This window comes from Cyphomyrmex costatus, unplaced genomic scaffold (assembly GCF_001594065.2).
Source record: "Cyphomyrmex costatus isolate MS0001 unplaced genomic scaffold, Ccosl1.0 scaffold474, whole genome shotgun sequence".
Lineage (NCBI taxonomy): Eukaryota > Metazoa > Arthropoda > Insecta > Hymenoptera > Formicidae > Cyphomyrmex > Cyphomyrmex costatus.
The window spans coordinates 1,103,416-1,121,955 of NW_017279009.1; the positions used below are offsets into that span (position 1 = coordinate 1,103,416).

Below are 18,540 nucleotides of genomic sequence, written 5' to 3' on the forward strand. Positions count from 1 at the left end.
TGTCGCGCATAAGTAACAGATTAATATCGGCGATAATAAGCTGGGCTACTCGACAACTTATGCAAATGTGAATTCAGTTTATAACGTCTAATTAAGCACATTAGAGTATTCTGTGGAGACTTAATAAAATTCAACATTCGGAGACCGGTTCCTGTGCTTTAATCGGCTCGCGAGAAGGTGATAGTTTTGGATGAATTCGTTATAGATTCGCCGATCAATTCTTTTCTTTATTTCTTTTCTTAAAATACAAAAAAAAAAGGAAAAAATTGTATTAAAATTAATATCTTTAATTAAAATTAATAATTCACTTATTTTTCTCTTTTATCACTACGATATATGCACAATTACTTGCAGATATATGTATAATACTCTCTAAAAAAAAAGGTTCAATCTGCTTAAAACAGGAAAAGAGAGGGAAAATTTTGTCAAATTCTTCTTTTCAAAAGAAAACCAAAAAACAAATTAAGATAAGATGTCCGGTTATTTGACGAAACCAGTCAAAGCTGCCAACAAGGGCGTTCGGTATCTTTTTCTTTCTTTTCTTTATTATTCTCTTTTGCCTCTCTCTCAATTTCTAGAGACAATCGATTCCTGACCAATGCAATCGGGATATTAAAAAAAAAATTGATGTAACACAAAGCTTAAACTTTAAATTCTACTCAAATAATGTATCAAAAGTAAATGTAAATTCTGAATTAAATTAAGTAATTCCGAGATTATTCGAAAACGTTCTTATTCCTCGTATCTTCTTTGTGCACATAATGTAATGTACACAAGAACGATGGAAATGAGCAACGCATGCGACTACCTTTGTAGCGGTAAGGAGACACCAGGAATCACACGTCGGATACGGTTTAGCGTTCGTTAGCCTCTTCCATGAGGACCGGAAGCCAGTCTTCTCGCCACGAGAGAGGTGAACGTCCGAAGATTCCCTTTAGACGAGCACCGTTAATGATTCATGAGATGTATTCTTGGGGGTGATCTCCCTCTATTATACCTTTTCAAAGATTGATATTAATTATCAATTTAAATGATATATATAAAAAGGATCAAGAATAATTCAACAAAATATAGAAAATATATTTATATGTATTAATAGAAAATTATATTGAAATTTTTTTTGGATTTTAATTAAATATCAAGAAATATAAGGTGGACCTGTGTAATTTTTAAATTAATTAATTTTCTTCTTTTTCTATTTTAATCTTGATTGTATTTTTATTTGGATACTAAAATTTTATTAATTTAACGTAATTTTTATTTCAGTTCTATTATTTTCAGCTAATTCAACGATCAGAAGCTATAACGGCGCTTTCAACGAGCCTATCAAATATATACATATGGTGGCCATAAGGCCTGTCAACGACGGCCTTGATTTTTCATGACGTTAATACGCCAATAATTATACAGGTTGGACCATTTCAGAATGGCCTACTTCGCACGAACGTTGCCGCACATCGCAACGAATTTAAACGAAAACATGAGTAAAGAATGCGCATCGCGATCAAGATCTGTCGATACTGTATTTTTGCAATAATATGGCATAAAGTGACAAATAAATAACCCAAAATAAAATTAGCTTTAGCGAGAGAATCCAATACTTCTGTCTCTGTATGTTCTAATTATCATATTTATATATTTTCTCACTATGTATTTTTATTGTATCTTCAAGTGGACAAGCACCAGCTCTCTTTTTTTTTTTTCTTCTCTCCTTCTCCTTCTCTAATAAAAATTGCAATTTTAAATAAAAATATTCCATTGCTTCTTTATTTAAGAGACTTTCATCTTTATAACTTTAGCGTAAGTGCACGTAACATTTTTTTATTTATATACACATTTATATACACATGTATAAACACGTATATAGGTATATTTCAAAGAATATGAGAAGACACATACTTCAGTGAAAAGTTCTTGTAAAGAAGGGTCCGCATGTACAAACAGAAAGATTTTATCAGAGTCCACGTAATACATCTCCGTATTCCTCGGACCATGGTAGTGAAACCAAGAAGAAAGGATTCTTGGACATTATATTTTTAGACTCAGGGATCGTCCGGATCACATTGATGCATATCTACGTGGCAGACGTACAGCGAGCTACCAAATGTTAATAGATTTCTTTTTGTGTCAACAGCACATTTAATTATCTGACGGAATTGAATGTCAATCATTGGGAGAATCACAAACAGGCACTCAAAAAATACCTCAATCATAATAAAATTAAAAAAAAACAAAATTTATGTAAAAAATAAAAAATTAGTAAATAAACACAAAGTTGTAAGAAAGATCTTCTTCGTGGGAATTTTTATCTTCTGCCTGATTTATATATGTATATGTATAATAAGTCATTGATTTGACAAAAACAGATCTTGAAAAAATTTCAAAACGATGTTTGATTAATTTTTGTGATGTTTTATCAATTGTTTTGCGGCTTGGTGAGAAATAAATATTCTTCAACGAATCAGAAGACGCTTCCAGATCGAAGATACTCATTGCACATCTCGTCGTTGCGTTTTAACGTTGTTACGTTGCTTGACCAGACGGACGATTCTCATTAATTATCGGGCAGATTTTGAGGTTCGTCTTGCCTCGTTAAGCCCACCACCGCGCGATCAATCTCGAGCAGGTCTTGTCCGTCGCGCAACAAAGAACCGGATCGCGCGAGTTGAGCAAGAGAATAGCTTGGAGAAGAACGGATTCTTCTTTCCCGTGACTTAACTCTTCGAAAAGATACCACTAAGCTGTTTCATCATTTCACGCAGACACTGATGATACATTAAATATAAATAAACACTGGCTTCAAAAAATTAATTAAAAAATTTCCAAAAATGTCAAAATCATTTCTGGAAAGAAAAAGATTTTCAATAAATATTCGCAATACCGTTTTCTGTAGTCATAGAGCTTTTGGTTTGATAATTTCTCCAAACATCTTCAATTTCTTACATTATAATAATTCTACTTAAGCTGGAAAATAAAAAAAAAATTTGCATATTTTATAATTTACCAGAAAAACGTGAAAAATTCTCATGAAATAAAACATTACAATTTTATTTTTATTTAAAAAATGTATTATTATCTTAGAAATTTATTAAGTTTGATGTATCACGTACGTGTTACTATTTTATTCTGTATGTTGTCGCGCAAATGTATTTGAATTTGCAAATTCGGAACGCGAGCCAAACTGAGGAAGCGAGGATCCGAGTTTCGACCACGAGTCCTGACGAGATCCTCGCGGAGATGCGAGAGGTCGAGATCTGCCTCATTAACATTCACCTCTTTGTCTCTGTCGTTCTTTCCTTTACGATCGTCTTGCTTCCTGAGAGATCTCGTCTTTCTTCTCCTTCTCCTTCACTTCTTTCCTTTCTTCCTCTTCCTCTTCTTCTTCTTATCCTTTGCTTCTTACCAACCGGTCGACTTTTAGTAGCGTTTTAGTCGTCTTTCTCGCTACAGCTCGTTTTCGTCTTTTTTTCGCGTAGCAAGATGGAAAGAAGAAATGGCGTTGTATGAGTAAAGTTCTCGGCAGTTTGTACGTCCTCCAGAAGAATCTCCTCTGGTTCGAAGGAAATACTCGCATAATATTCAAAAATAATCACATTGAAGAAAAATAAATTATTCTTAAGCTGGTCCATCAACGTAATAATTTGCGAAATTCAAACGTGTGCATCGAGATATTAAAATTTTTCGTTTATATTAAAATACAAATTTTTTATTTACACAGCGTGTTTTTATTTACAATTTTTTTATTCATCATACAATTATATTAATAACTTCTCGGGAAGAGAAGTTATTAATATACGTATAATATTACGTTGTATAACGTAAATTGGAATCGCTGACGAAAATTTTATGAGAACGAAATTGCAAGAAGTTCTTTGCTATATTTGTATACATTTATTATATGTATATTTAATTCATACTAGCTTTGAAATGTATTAATGGAGATAATTTTATTGTGTACACATAAGCGTGTAGGTTTGCTAGAAGAAAATGGAATATGAGATAATTTGATGATTTATGAATTGCATTGAAGATCGCGTGAGAAAACTTGATCCAGAAGCCGTATAAGGAAACTTGACGATTTATCTTGATAATTTAAAAACAAACTCAAGTTTACTTTAGGAAGAGATTTATTCCTAAAAAAAGATATAGCAGAATTTATAAATATATTTAGAAAAAGATGAAAAATTAATTTATATAATTTATTATTATGTATATATATTATACATATGTAAATATTTTTAACGATTATTTTTATCAATTATTATATTTTAAACAACCATTACAAAATATCCATTTCAAAATGTTTTCTCTTCTGCCAATAAAAAGAGAACATGTTTCGTCTCTTAGAATTAAAAACCATTATATGCATTCTTTAAGTGGAGTAACAATGTTCACGCATTTACAACGTGTACTTCTCTTAATATCAAATAGCCAATAGGAAAAAAGACGCAATCTCGTCATAGAATTCTCTATCGTCCTTTTTCAGTGTAGATCACCAGCGATCGCCATGTGTAACTTGATAAACAAGTTTACTCGAAGAAGCCAGTATCTTATATACATGCTTACACTGGGTGTTCCGAGCAGACTGAATACTAATTGTTAAACGTGCTCTGCAAAACAAAGCGTGCTTGACTATTTCGAATGACAAATGCGCTCGAAAAGAACGTTGCCCTGTTCACTGACACGATCTTATAATTGCATTTCTTTTTTATTTTAATTACATTAAAATTAAAAAATTTATATTTTTTTATCATTATGTATAATATATTATACATATATATAATTAGTAACAAAATAATAATAGTTGATAAATTTTTTCGTAATGAAATTCTATCTGCTTCAAATAATTATAATTTAATAACTAATTAAAACACACGCGTTTGGCAAAGTTATTATATTTTAATAATTGTAGCCATAGTGTATTTATTTTTTTAAACCATTTATAAATTTTAGTATGAAGAAATATAAACAATTTGTTGTATATTCAACAAATATAGTCATGTTAAAGGGTGAAAATTTAAATGTCAAATATTTTGAAATACCAAGATTATTTCATCCATAAATTCTTACATACTCGGGGTAATTTTCAAATAACATATCTTGATCAGTATACATTACTTGTCATTTTCTGAACTCTGAACTTTCACACGTCTGGTTCAAGACCTGTGCCAGTGAAAGGCAGCAAGAGAAGAGAAATAAGACATTTTCGTAATCGAAAGCACGAGAACCCAATTTAATCGCCGTGCACATTGATTTCAAATATTAATAAAGCGATTAATTGAAATGTATATTAGAAAATATATACTATCAGCCGAATGTAATACATTCTGCGAGTAATTCGTTTCAAAAATAACAGTAAAGTGACAATTTCTATTGATAATTTAATTGGAATATTAATTAAAATTGTAGATATTATATTATAAATATAATAATTATATGTATTAATTTTAATAATTTTATTAAATATACCTTTTGGTTTATATATTTCCAAGCATAGACGATGACTCTGTCTTAAAGATGTATTAAGAAAAATTAAAGAGCATAAAAAATAATCTAATAATGCTACACATAATTAGAAAGTACTTAATAATCAACTAAGAAAAATTTCTCCAAGAGGAAAAAGTGAGATTAAAACTTCTTTGACCACCGTAATCGCAGAAAGATCTCGATAGTGCATTTGACGACGATTAATCATCTCTCGCGCAATTAAAGATATTAATTTCAATGCGACCGGACACGGCGATAAAATCGATTTTGGTGATCAATCGTGCGAGCTCTCGTGCTAATAATTCGAGTCGCGATTGATTTATGTGCAAATACAATGTTGCTCGCTTTCATGGCATTTTCTTTTTTTCTCTCTTCCCTTTCTTTCTCATACTAGCAACTCGTACAACACGTTTGCCCTTGCACTCGCGAAAAATAAATGCTCCGGCCACATGACACATCCATCTTCATTTGACGGCCTTGGCCCGGGTATCATACCGATGTTTTTGCCGACAAGAATTTGTAGGAAGAAATGATTTACTTATTTCTCTCCAATGAAGGAGAAGCGCGAGAAAGATGGATGATTGTGAATAATAAGATCGATATTAATAATATTGAGTTTATAGAGTTCAAAAATATGTCTCTTTCTCAAAAAAATCGTAAAAATTTTTTTAATAGATTTGTAATCTGTTGAGAAATTTATAAATAAAAATCTTTTTTAAAAATAAGGTTAAATACCTCTATAATAAAATCTTATAATTTACCTAATATGTTCAGATTAATTTATAGAATGCCTTCATTACCAATAATTTTATAACATTATAAGAAATTTATATATTTTTATAACTTATTATATTTATAATTTATTGCATAATACATTTATAGAAAGGAGAAAAAACTAAGTTAAAATAAATATATATATATAATATATTCTTGATTATAAATAATAAATCATTCAAAGATTTTGCGTACTTACTCGTATAATCGTATATTATCCGTTGCGTCCAGCAACGTCGTCGTTCATATCGTACATTCAGTATATATATGCGCGCAAAATTCCGCAAACACTACTTGTAAATTTTTATAAAAGATACTATAGACAGTAACATCACAAAATAGTGTTTTTAAGAGATATTTTCAAAAATCACTTAAAATTCTTTTTGTCACAGATAAATTTGTTATTGTAGTTGAACAAATATTGCGACCACTTTTTTTCTGATCATTGAGTTCTTTTCATAATGAATTCTTGTGAATTTAAAATATTAAATTAAATATTAAATATTCTCGACGTGTTCTTAATTCTAATCTATTTATGGAACTTAACAAAGATCCTAGATAGGATCTTTTAGAGCCATAGTGCACGGAAAAAACATAAACAGTAAGAAAATCACCGTATTGGATTTGTTATTGCTATGTTTAAATTTTTTGTATATTTTGGCCCCCCCCCTTACCATGCAAGGTCATCGGCCTAGAACCTGCAATTTAAAGTTGGTTCCGCATCATTGGGAATTGCGGTACACACCCAAGTAGTCTAATAAGAAATATAATACTTAACTTCAATGTTTAAAATTTGCAGAAAGTATATCCTCTCTTAATAACAAATTTAATTTAAAAACTATCAATAAGAATAATATATTTTTTCTTCTCTCTTCTGTTAGGTAACCAATTTCTTTTTAATCTATTGTATTATTCTTTCTTGTCAGTCATTAATTTCATGTTCTTATTGAAGTGATCGTTCACTTTATTAGATCCCGATATCCATGTCATCCGAAATATTCTGCTCAATTACATAGAGTGGAAAATAAATATTTTATATAAATGCTATTTATTGAGTTAATAACAATTTTTCTGACATCATCGAATGCTCACTCGATAAAAATTCCGATATTAACATCATATTACTCATATTATAATAATGAAGAAAACTATCTAACCTTTCTTTCTTAATATATAAGGTAATCTTATAAAATTATATCTCGGTTTTATCAGTATAACATTTCTCTACTAAAAATCTGAATAGCTCATTCTGTCAAAATCCATGCTGTTCTCCAGTATTGTCATTCGTTACTCAAATTATTCTCTATCTTGTCTAAATCAATTACATTGATAGTTAACTTACAATATTCACATCGTCATTCTACTTCCGAAGAGGGTTTAAAACTTTGCCTCGCTCCCTTTTTCGCCGAATAAAATCCGTTATTTCAATGCGACTTTTGGGATCTTGATATTTCTAGGGCGATTCGCGTTATCATTGAGAGCGGTCTAACAAGAGGACTTAGAATTCGCGTAGAGTTGAGCGCGGGCGTAATAAGAGACTGCCTGCTGACGGCGGTAGCCGCGGTTCGTGCCCACAAGCAGCAGCAACACGGAGGAGAACAGGGCAGGGTGAGATGACCCCTCTCTCTTCTCACACACACCGGAAGGTTTCAGGCCTGGGCCCCGTTCCCGACTCCAGCCACCGCGTGCGAGCGAGCCCCGCTGGCAGAGACCCCGCGGCGAATCCAAACGCTCACTTTGTTCCCTCTCTCTCTCTCTCTTTCTTCCATTCTCTCTCAAACGCGCACTCTCTCTTGTCGTGATGAGGTTCACGATGCCGCAATCGGCAGACTGAGATCGAGAGGGGTCCCCACGTGTCGGGAGAGTCTCTCGACTACAGTCGATAATAAAGTAGCCTTAAGTAGAAATCATCTACATATATGATGAATTTTTTTTATTTATTAAGAGCAATTATTTTTAATCAATTAGACGTAATCTTTTCGTGATCTGATCTTCTAATTTAATTAAAAAATATTTTCAAATAAAAGTATAGATAAATTTCTGTTTCAAATTTAATTCTTTTGGCACTTACCTCATCAGGAATCGAACGATCAAAATGGTGGGCCGAGTTTCTTCAGCTTCCTTAACAATTCCGGTTTCGTTGCTAATGCCTTATAAATAGACTCAATTAATACTTTAGTTTGATCGTAAGGTGGAAACGGCATGCCTTCGAGATTATAGACATATACGACACCCTCGATATCAGCAATCACTAATTGATTCCCATTCGATGTAAAACCGGCAGCAACCAATCTAACTCCGTTCGTTGAAATCGTTATAGATGCTGGAGTATGCGTTTTTCTATGAATATCCCATACGCAAATCTGATCATTCACGACGCTGGCGATAATAGTGGAACTTGTAGGGCTCCAACAAGCGTTTCTTACACACGCCATCGCTGTCGATAGGGTGATGAGTGGCTCAGTAAGATTCTCAGCCCAGATCCTGATGCACCAATCAGCGCCGCAGGTCAGAAATAATTTCTGACAAAAGGGCGAGAACTCAAATGAGTAAATCGGACCGTCATGCGCTAGAAAACTGTTCACGTGCTGACGCAAGTAATTCGTGGAGCATCGATAAATACAACCTTCGTCGGAGCCGACAAAGTAAACATTGTTGACGATGGGATGTCTTCGAAGAATAAGCGCACTCGGTTGACGGTTGATGGGCACGTCGTAAACCACACAATGATCGGTTCTAGAAACCCCGCTTAGTTTACCTTCGACTCTATGTAGGCGCATGATCTCTGTGGCAAATAAATCTTCTCCCAAACGATAACAGTATATTCGACCATCCTGATCACTAGTGTAAATTTGTTCTTGGTAATTAAATTGCTCATCGCCGCTCCACCACTGAACCTAGTGAAAAATTAAATATTATTAATCAAAATTGTACCGTAGATTTCGTAATAAGTAAATTATATAGTACACATAGTATATCAAAGTTAGAATAATAATATCGCAATAAGTATAACATTCTTACTTGCCAATGTGGCGAGCAAGCTGTCGATGTCTCTCTATGACTCTGTCTAATGATATTCACTTCCTTTACGCTAACATCAATAACTCTCACACTTCCATCATAGAAACCAATCGCCAAAAGATTCGGTCTTTCTCTGCTCCAATCGATATCGGATAATGGACTATCAAAAGTATACTCGCGACCAGGTTGACTAGGATTTTTGGCGCACCAGATCAACAGTACTCCGTCCGTCTTGTTGGATTTGGTTTTAGCGCCATAAGCAACAGCGAGGACGCTCGCGTTGGCTGGATTCCAGCGAAATGCAGTTACAGGACGATCGTGTACCATTTCGCATGAGAATGTCCACAACAAATCTAACCGATAATTGAATTCCAGATCTAAAGCACATGGATCGCGTTTAATTAAGCCAGTAAAGCGTTTTTGCGCCTCAGCGAATACATTGTTTGCGATTATACGTTCCATTACGCGTGCCGCATCCAAGAACCCTGTCTCCCGACAGATGCGAGATAATTGTTCCTCGGGACTTTGATCAGGAATTATTTCAGGTTCAGGGAGCTTATACCGGAGTTCCTATTATAAAAAATAATTGATAATTGAAAATCTAATTGATATCTGTTCTACAAAAAAATTTTCTACGTTTTTAAATTTATCTATTATATATTATATTTCATTAAAAAAATACTATTGTATTATTTTCTGAAATATTGAAAATTTAAAAACTTTAGAAAATCTTTAATCTCTAATATTCTCTTTTCTGTCTCATCTTGTGTAAAGGACATTGTATTATAGCTTTCAAAATCTTTTCTTTATATATTAAGGATATATAAAAAATTAAATTACATTAATTTTTTGTTCATAAAATAATATGTCAATATAATTTTTCAATTATCTACATATACCTATGTGCACAATAAATGTATTTCTTCTTTTCGCGATTTAATAAAAATGCATAATTGTTCTCGTAAAAAGTTTATAATTGCACACAATTTGTACCTGCGCTTCTCGCATTCGATGTATTGATTCTTTCGTGTGTACAATCATACGTCCATTTTTTTCTATCATCAATTCCGGTGCCGCATAAGTATCATGGATCACCCAGTTATTCACAAACATCCCCTGATTTCTGCGGGACCTCAGGCCACAGTAAGTACCACGTGATTTCGTCAACGCGCGTATCGTCTGTGTCTCGACATTCAACAGCTTCCGATCGGAGCCCGGTCCTACTGTTACATATTCATAATTCTCATTTTCCTGTTTAATTGCCTGTCCCTCTGGCGTTCGCAGATCCTCTGTCATCTGAGGCATCTCGAATATAAAGAACGTCTGCGTTTCCTTTAAGGTGATTGTCACAGCTTCTGGACGTGTTGCAAATATTGCAGAGTCATCGCTGTAAATTGTAAATAAACACTATACTCAACATTAAAAAGTGCAATTCTGTAATTTTTAAAATCTATTTTACATATAATTTAGACAACACCATTTAAAGACAGCTGTAATCTGGATTTGCTTAAAAGTATAACGATCATAATAATATTATAATTTTGCATTCAACAATAGAAAATGTATCGTAACGCAAATGGTGTTACATAAAAATTATAATTAAAAATTATAAGTTGGTTATAAAATTATTAAGATGATATTAAGTTGTTTTCAATTGGTATCGACTAGACTACTTTTCAGGAAAATTCGATAACGTTCCAAAATTTATATCGTTTAGAAATATTTAAAACGTATAAACTAATATATGTTACCTAGGTAAAAAAAATGGTAATGGCGCGACATCCTCCTCCTCTTCCTCCGTGGGCAAAAACCCAACTTGCGTCGACAGCAGACTCTCCATCTGCAAATCGTCGGATGTCATCAAGAAAGACTTAAGGAGAAGGGAAGAACTAGTCCTGAGACCGCTGGCTCTCGAAGAAGATGTTATCTGCAGTTGGGAACCACTTCCGGTCTGAAATAATCCGATGGTCTCTAAAGCGGTTGTCTGATTCTCGTCGATGGTGCTAAAGGCTGCATGAACTAACGGCTTTGGTGTGACATCCACGTTCTCGTGAATCACCCGAAGGGCCTGTCGTTGTTGAAGAAGTGCTGAAGCGACATTCCGATCGCATCCGGTCTTGCGGACTCGTCCAAAAGCACCGGCGAGCTTTATCTTGGACGAAGCAACGCTCGGAATCCTGGAGGTCGTCCGTTGGGGCGATTCGAAGTCACCGGTTTTCATTCTGCGAGTGTCGAATAAAATTTTACAGATCCAAACGTCTGGAACAATGTTTAAGATTCGTTAAAGACGCGAGCGCAGTTTGGAGCAAATGCAAGTGTTTATCGCGGTTCCTTGGAAACGCGAAAAATGGCGGTAATTTTAATCAATCTTGAATATGAAAAAAATTGAAAAAGAAAAGAGTAAAGCATATTTTGTAAAAAAAACTTCGCATATCGAATACTTAAAAAAAATGTTTAAACTGTACGTATAGAAAACAGGAATTTAAAGAGACAAAATATTTATAACAAAATATTGTTTGATAAAAAGAAATTAGCATTGCTTAAAGTATAATTAAATTATTTTATTTAAAACGTTATTTAAAAAAATATATATTGATAATTATATTGTTATTAATAAAGTTATATTAAATAATTATTTAAAGAAATATTAATAATTACATTTATGATTTAAAAAAAATAATAAAACAATATTATTATAGTATCTTTTACTTTTATATCTTATATATTAAATCTACAAGAGAGAGAGAAAGAGAGACAAAATACCTATTGTCAAGTTTGGGCGAATCTTGCTGGAAAGGTTTTGAAAACTACAGGATTCTACGCGAGTCAATGTGGTCGGATGTCCACTGTATAATCGAGTTAAAAATTAATGGAATACGCGAATTTTCCATGATGAAATTTTCTATCATCGTCAAGTATTAAGCAAAAGATTGAAAATCAATCTGATACAGACTTTCAAAGGTAGAAACTTAGTGTAAGTGCAGCTCTACTTGCTACACCTGAACTGGGGACGAGCATTTTTTTGCCTCCCCCCCCCCCCTTCTACTATACATGTAGAATATTCTACGCGATAGTTCTACTGCGATCGATGAAATTACTTGAGACAGCGTAATGATATGTCAGAGAAACATTAAACGAATCTCTTACGCGGCGAGCGTAGGTAAACGAAAAGAAAGAGAAAAGAATACACACAGGAAGCATGATGGTGGTAGAAATCGGTGGAAACGGAGGGTGGGGATGGCGGCGACAGTGATGTGGTAACAGCTGTAGCTTGAAGCTTTTCAGAGAATTTTCGATTCAACGAAATTGTATTAGTGTTTATTTTTTACGTGTCATCATAACACTCGCAGCCTGTAGACCGCACGTTGTAGCGCGCATTGAAGATTTAGAGTGCCGCATTCACAAGCAGACGCGAATCCGCGAATGTCGCTGGACAGAGTGATCGCGGCATATATAACTACACATAACGCGCAGTGCGGGCGAAACAGCTAAATGTGGTCGGCGTGAGCGCTTCTGACCTGCGACGTGCGGAGCCATGTCGCGCGTTCCCAGCTGATCCTACGTTTGACATAACGCACTTATTCCCGTAGGCGTTCAAACAGCAGTTCCGAAAATAGCGTAATTACAAAGAGGATATATAGGCGCGCGTCTTCCTTGATGCGTGATTCAGTCGTGATTTAGTAGAATCCGAGCTCTTCTGAGAGAGAATGGCGGAGCTGGATGACTTATTAAACTTATTTCACACGGATCAATATGTAGGCCCAGAGCGGCTTACTGATTTGTGCTACAAACTGATCTGCGACAATCTTGACATTATCTCGATAAAGGGGAAACGTGGCCACCGTATACTGCGAAAGGGAATAACCTTTCCAAGCGAGATATGCGACAAGCTTATAGAATACGCGCAACGTAGTGAGGTGATCGAGGATGACGATTGCTTTTTCTCCATTTTTAAAAATGTAACGGCGACCCGACTGAAGCACGTTAAGATCTCCAGTTGCAGCCTGACCGACTCTTCGATTCAGACGCTTACCGGCCACAAACTTTATGATTTAGAACTCACCGATTGTAGTAATGTAACAGAAATCTCTATCGAGTATATTAATGCCCATTCGGAGAACTTACACAGTTTAGCGTGTTATGGAACTTCGATGATTATACCTCCTACTTTAAGTACCTGTAAGAAATCATTGTATTCAGTTCTAACATGATCCAACAAGTGGATTATTAATTGAATTAATCTATAACCTTTGTTACAGCCGGCGCATTTGACAATTTTGCCCAACAATTGAAATACTATGGACGAGATTATGAAACACGAAGATATGTTTTTAAAACGCCGAATTTAAAACGACTGGCATTAGCATACGTAGGAATATCTTCGTCAGAATATCCATTGTTACTAACAGGATTAACGAATTTAACACATCTAGATTTGTCTAATAGTTGTAACATTGATACTTTTCAATTTTATCATGCGTTACCAAATTTAGTATCCTTAACTTTGTACAATGTTAAGGTCAATACTGACGCAAAATCTTTTGTTAAGAACATCTGTCATTTGAAGAATTTAAGGTACATCATAAAACTTTGATTGTATTTTAAATAATATAGTTATTACACATTATCTATTTAGAAATTTTCTTAAAAGTACAAATATGCAGTTAGGTGATATGCAAAACTAAGCTAAACTGATATTAAACAATATAATTTATACAGAATATTTTTATAGGCACTTGGATATTTCTCAGTCGAATCATAAACAAGGACAGTTTGATAATCCCAATAAAATCTTATCTGACCTAGTAACTGGTCTACCTCAGTTGATTTCTTTAGACATCGGCGGCACAAATCTTGCAGGAAGAGGCGTAGCTGAGCGTCCCATAAATACAAATATTGAGGATAACAATTTTGGACAGCTTTCTGATATACCAGGACTCGCATCTAAAATACATAAACCATTACAATATTTAGGACTTTATGGAACTCTTCATGGTGCTTGTAAAAGACATGATATACCAGCAACAGTGGTGAGATATACAAGATGTTTTATAATTCATACCTACTAATTACAAGATGAAAAATCTTTTATTATTTTTTACTGCTTTATATAACACAAAATTATTAGGAGTATAAAAAATAAGTTTCCGCGGTTTTTTCATAAAAAAATTGGACATTTATCGTGAAAGAACGGTATCTAATGTTTTATTCGAAGTATTGTCCATCGTTGGCCACTACTTTTTCCCCATCTTTCTGGTAATTGGTGGATTCCACGTCGAAAAAACAAAAAACGTCGAAACTACGTCTTTGTATTCGACGTCAAATTCACCGTTCTTAAACTTTTCAAACCACTCACGGCAACTTCTTTCACTTAAAGCAGCCTCACCATATGCTTCTACAAGCAATCGATGCACCTCAGCTGCAGATTTCTTCAAATTAAAGAAGCTCCCGCAAATGATGCATATTCGGATCAAAACTCGACATTTTTACACAAAAAAAAGATATATGATGCTGATACAAAATCGCTAATGGCTACGGTTGCTTTCCTTTTAGGAGACACAAATCGACACACTTCGCCTCTGCTCAGGAGAAGAGTCAGAGTGTGTTTCGAGTCTATTCAAGTGTGATTTTGATGAATTAAGGCAATTAAGTGATATTAGAACGCACTCCTTGCAATAATCGAATCTTATGCGTCCATTAAGATCAAAATTCAAATCTTTTATGGTTAGGTATTAAAAGTTCGTACACACGATACACACACCGCACATATCGCGTTCCCTTTAAGTGTGGCAAACTGTATTCGAGTGTGTTATACTGTGTCGATTTGTGTCTCCTAAAAAGAAAGCAGCCTACGTTCAGCAAACTCAACAGTCGAGTGAGCGCTCGCTGTTATTGGTGTATTCTTTTAGATCATCCAATCAAATTTTAAATCTAGAAGAATACACCAATAACAGAGAGCGCTCACTCAATTGTTGAGTCTACTGAACGTAGCCAATTTCAAAGTTATGTTGTTGCCAGATGTCCAATCTTAAGTTTGTGTCCACGATGCTAGAAATCGGTCCGAGATCTCGGATGAAGAAAGAATTAACAAATCACATTTGAACAATTTGGTCACATGACCGATGTAATTGGTCAATTTTTCCTTCATCCGAGATCTCAGACCGATTTCTAGTATCGTGGACACAAGGCTTAATAGATAAAGAATATTTTTAATTCATCCACTTATTTTCTCATGGCTTGATTTAGATTGCTGGCGACGCAAATGAGGATCAAATACTGATCGCAGCTCATATTTGTATGGACAATAAACAAGAATTATTGCAAAAAGTATTGAGCGATTTATATCACGTATTTAGATATGAAAATTGTCATAGAATGGATCAAGCGCTATGTACTGTCTTGGAAGCAATGGAAAAGCATCCAGCTCAAAAGCATATACAGATATCTGGAAGGTAGCATTACAAATATGCATTCTGTAATTTATAAATTGCCAAGATAAGCAATTGTGACATTTGAGAAAGCAATTGTTAAACTTACACTAATAATTGCAATTTTAATTTTATGTTGTATATTATAGCGCCACATTATTCTACATAGTAAAAATGAAGGAAAAGGGTGAATTAGTAGCACGAATGAAGAAAAGGATTATCAGTACTCTCCTTGCTGGTATGAGCACACATAGAGATGAAGAAACTATGATGCGGAATGGTTGTTTGGCATTATGTCAATTTCGTATACCACACGATGTGGTTTGTATTATTTTCAGTTTTTTAAATGTTGCATTACATGATTAGATATTAGATTTTTCATATTACATCCTTTGTAATCAAATTACAAGATATAAACAGAAACGTTGTATCTTTGTATAATGTAATCATTTATTTATTTATTTTTATAGATGTCCAATTATGAAACCCTTGTAAAAGTGCTTCTACATTCAGCCAAACACTCAGAACCAGAAAGTTTTGTTCAAAGAATTGGTATATATTTATTGAACTCTTTAGCTTGTCAAGTAGAAGGTAGAGAGAAAAGATTACTTGGTAAATTGGGTTGTGTCAAGACTATGTTAGAATTGGTGGAGTACAGGGTGGAGACAAATATATTCGACGATGTATTAGAAGTCGCATGGTCAACTATGTGGAATATGACAGACGAAACTTCTATAAATTGCGAACGATTCTTAGAGGAGGAAGGCATGATACTTTTCCTAAAGTGTGTACAAGTAAGTTTTACAATATATATTCGATTATAGTCACTACACAATATACTTACAATTAGCTTAAACCGTGTGTAATTTTTTATCTACTGCATAATAATATTTTCTCGCGTATTTAGCAATATCCGCATAAAGAAGAACTGTTGAGGAATATGATGGGTTTGCTCGGAAATGTGGCAGAAGTCGAATATCTTCGGATCCATCTTATGCAGGAACGATATGTAACTGTCTTTGCCAATTTGTTACGTTCTAGTAATGAAGGAATCGAGGTATCGTATTTCCTTTATTCCTTCTTCATTTTTTTTTTATTTTTTCTAAATTATTTACTTTAATTTTACTTGAATATTTTTGACTATTCAAATTTGTAACATAATCTTAAATAGCTCTTAAATAGAGATATATATTTCTCGATTTATATAGGTTCCATACAATGCTGCTGGTATATTGGCACACATGGCATCTGATGGTGTCGACGCTTGGAAAATAGATAAGCCAACTCGTGATGAGGTTCTTAAATACATGGTGCAAGCGATTGAAAGTTGGGACTTAAATGCAGAACGTAATATAAATTATCGCTCGTTTGGACCATTATTACGCCTACTGGATGTGTATCATACTCCTCCATGTCAACATTGGGCTGCTTGGGCTCTTGCTAATCTCACTAAAGTATACTGTATGTATGCAATATTAATATTTCTTATGTCGAATACTTTAAAGTATCTGATGTCTTGCTCCATACGTCTTTTACTAATTTACGATATAATACGATTTTTTTTAGCATTCAAATATTGTGCATTAGTAGTGAAGGAAGGAGGACTAGAGAAACTGCAGACAGTAATAGCAGATCCCAGACCTTACGAACGTATAAAAGAACTCGCAAATTTGGTGCTTGAAAATTGCTGTCAATGCGAGAGACATTCCGACGATGTAAATGTTTCTCATTCAGTCTTAGATTCGGAATATCTACGTCTGGATGGCTAAAAAAGATCTTGGTAACATCACTATGTATGTTACATAATTTATATCGTCTCTTTAGGCAAAACAAATTATGATTAGTACCACAAGTTGGAAGGATAATAACGGAAGCATAATTACAGATTAGATGAACCAGAAAAACATAATTGTGTTACATTAACTTGATATGTATGACAATAGATCTGTTCTTTGTAGTTGTACTATGTCACACTTTCTGCACTTAAAATATAAAATAAGTATATAATTAGAGAAAAAAGAGAATAGAAAGATAAAAAGTACAAAAAGCTACAAAGAACAAACCTATTTTTTTCGATAAAAAATTGGAAAGGGATGGATGCTCAATATTATAATTACAAAGGTTGTGTATGCATATATATGATATATGTATGTATGTATGTATTTGTTTGCGCTCATGTGTGTGCGTGGATTTATATGGAGAATACGAAGTATTTTGAAATGAATATTTAATTTTATCCGCAAATATTCATCTTATACGTTATTACTGGAATTATAATGATGAATTAAACTGAGAATCTTTCATTCAATCGATGTACATACGGTGTCATAAATGTCTTGCCATAAAAAATATTTTGTGCATATTCAAGCAGATATGTCTATATATTCGTACATCGTAATAATTGTTGATAAAATAATAAAATTGTATTAATTTAAAAACGGATTGAATACAATTGCTGTTTACTTGTAACTGAATGTGATTATTCTCATGCATGTAAAACACATGCTAAGTTCAAATAAAATTTCTCAACAATGCATTTGTCACGCCGTGTGTATATGTATTCATAATACGCTTTTAATATATAATCAAACCTCCATATTCTGTGTACATCCCTATTCTTATTCACCTAAATTTTTGCAAATAATTATTAAAATCGCGAACACAATGGATTATGAAGATGAAAGGAATGAAGGAGAGAAAATAGTTTATTTGTTTCCTTACAAACTGTATTAAGAGGATACGATTACAAAGAGCGAAAATGAATAATCGCAGCTAAGGCTTGCACACTTATTATACTTGTCTTTAACTAATCGTATTGACTTTCGTACAA

At 33.7% G+C, this 18,540-nt stretch overlaps 2 protein-coding genes across 2 annotated transcripts; one reads left to right on the forward strand and one right to left on the reverse strand.

Moving 5' to 3' along the window:
- Positions 1-8,351: 8,351 nt before the first annotated feature.
- LOC108777864 (WD repeat-containing protein 78) lies at positions 8,352-11,503 on the reverse strand. Its single transcript, XM_018544847.1, has 4 exons — positions 11,034-11,503; positions 10,276-10,669; positions 9,283-9,852; positions 8,352-9,158 (listed from the first exon to the last, which is right to left on the reverse strand). Exons 1-4 carry the CDS (start codon positions 11,501-11,503, stop codon positions 8,352-8,354), a joined length of 2,241 nt encoding a protein of 746 aa, XP_018400349.1.
- Positions 11,504-12,989: 1,486 nt separating this feature from the next.
- On the forward strand, positions 12,990-17,716 carry LOC108777973 (protein zer-1 homolog). Its single transcript, XM_018545002.1, has 9 exons — positions 12,990-13,461; positions 13,542-13,857; positions 14,015-14,312; positions 15,529-15,734; positions 15,860-16,031; positions 16,181-16,504; positions 16,618-16,767; positions 16,919-17,171; positions 17,277-17,716. Exons 1-9 carry the CDS (start codon positions 12,990-12,992, stop codon positions 17,477-17,479), a joined length of 2,394 nt encoding a protein of 797 aa, XP_018400504.1. The 3' UTR covers positions 17,480-17,716.
- Positions 17,717-18,540: the final 824 nt, after the last annotated feature.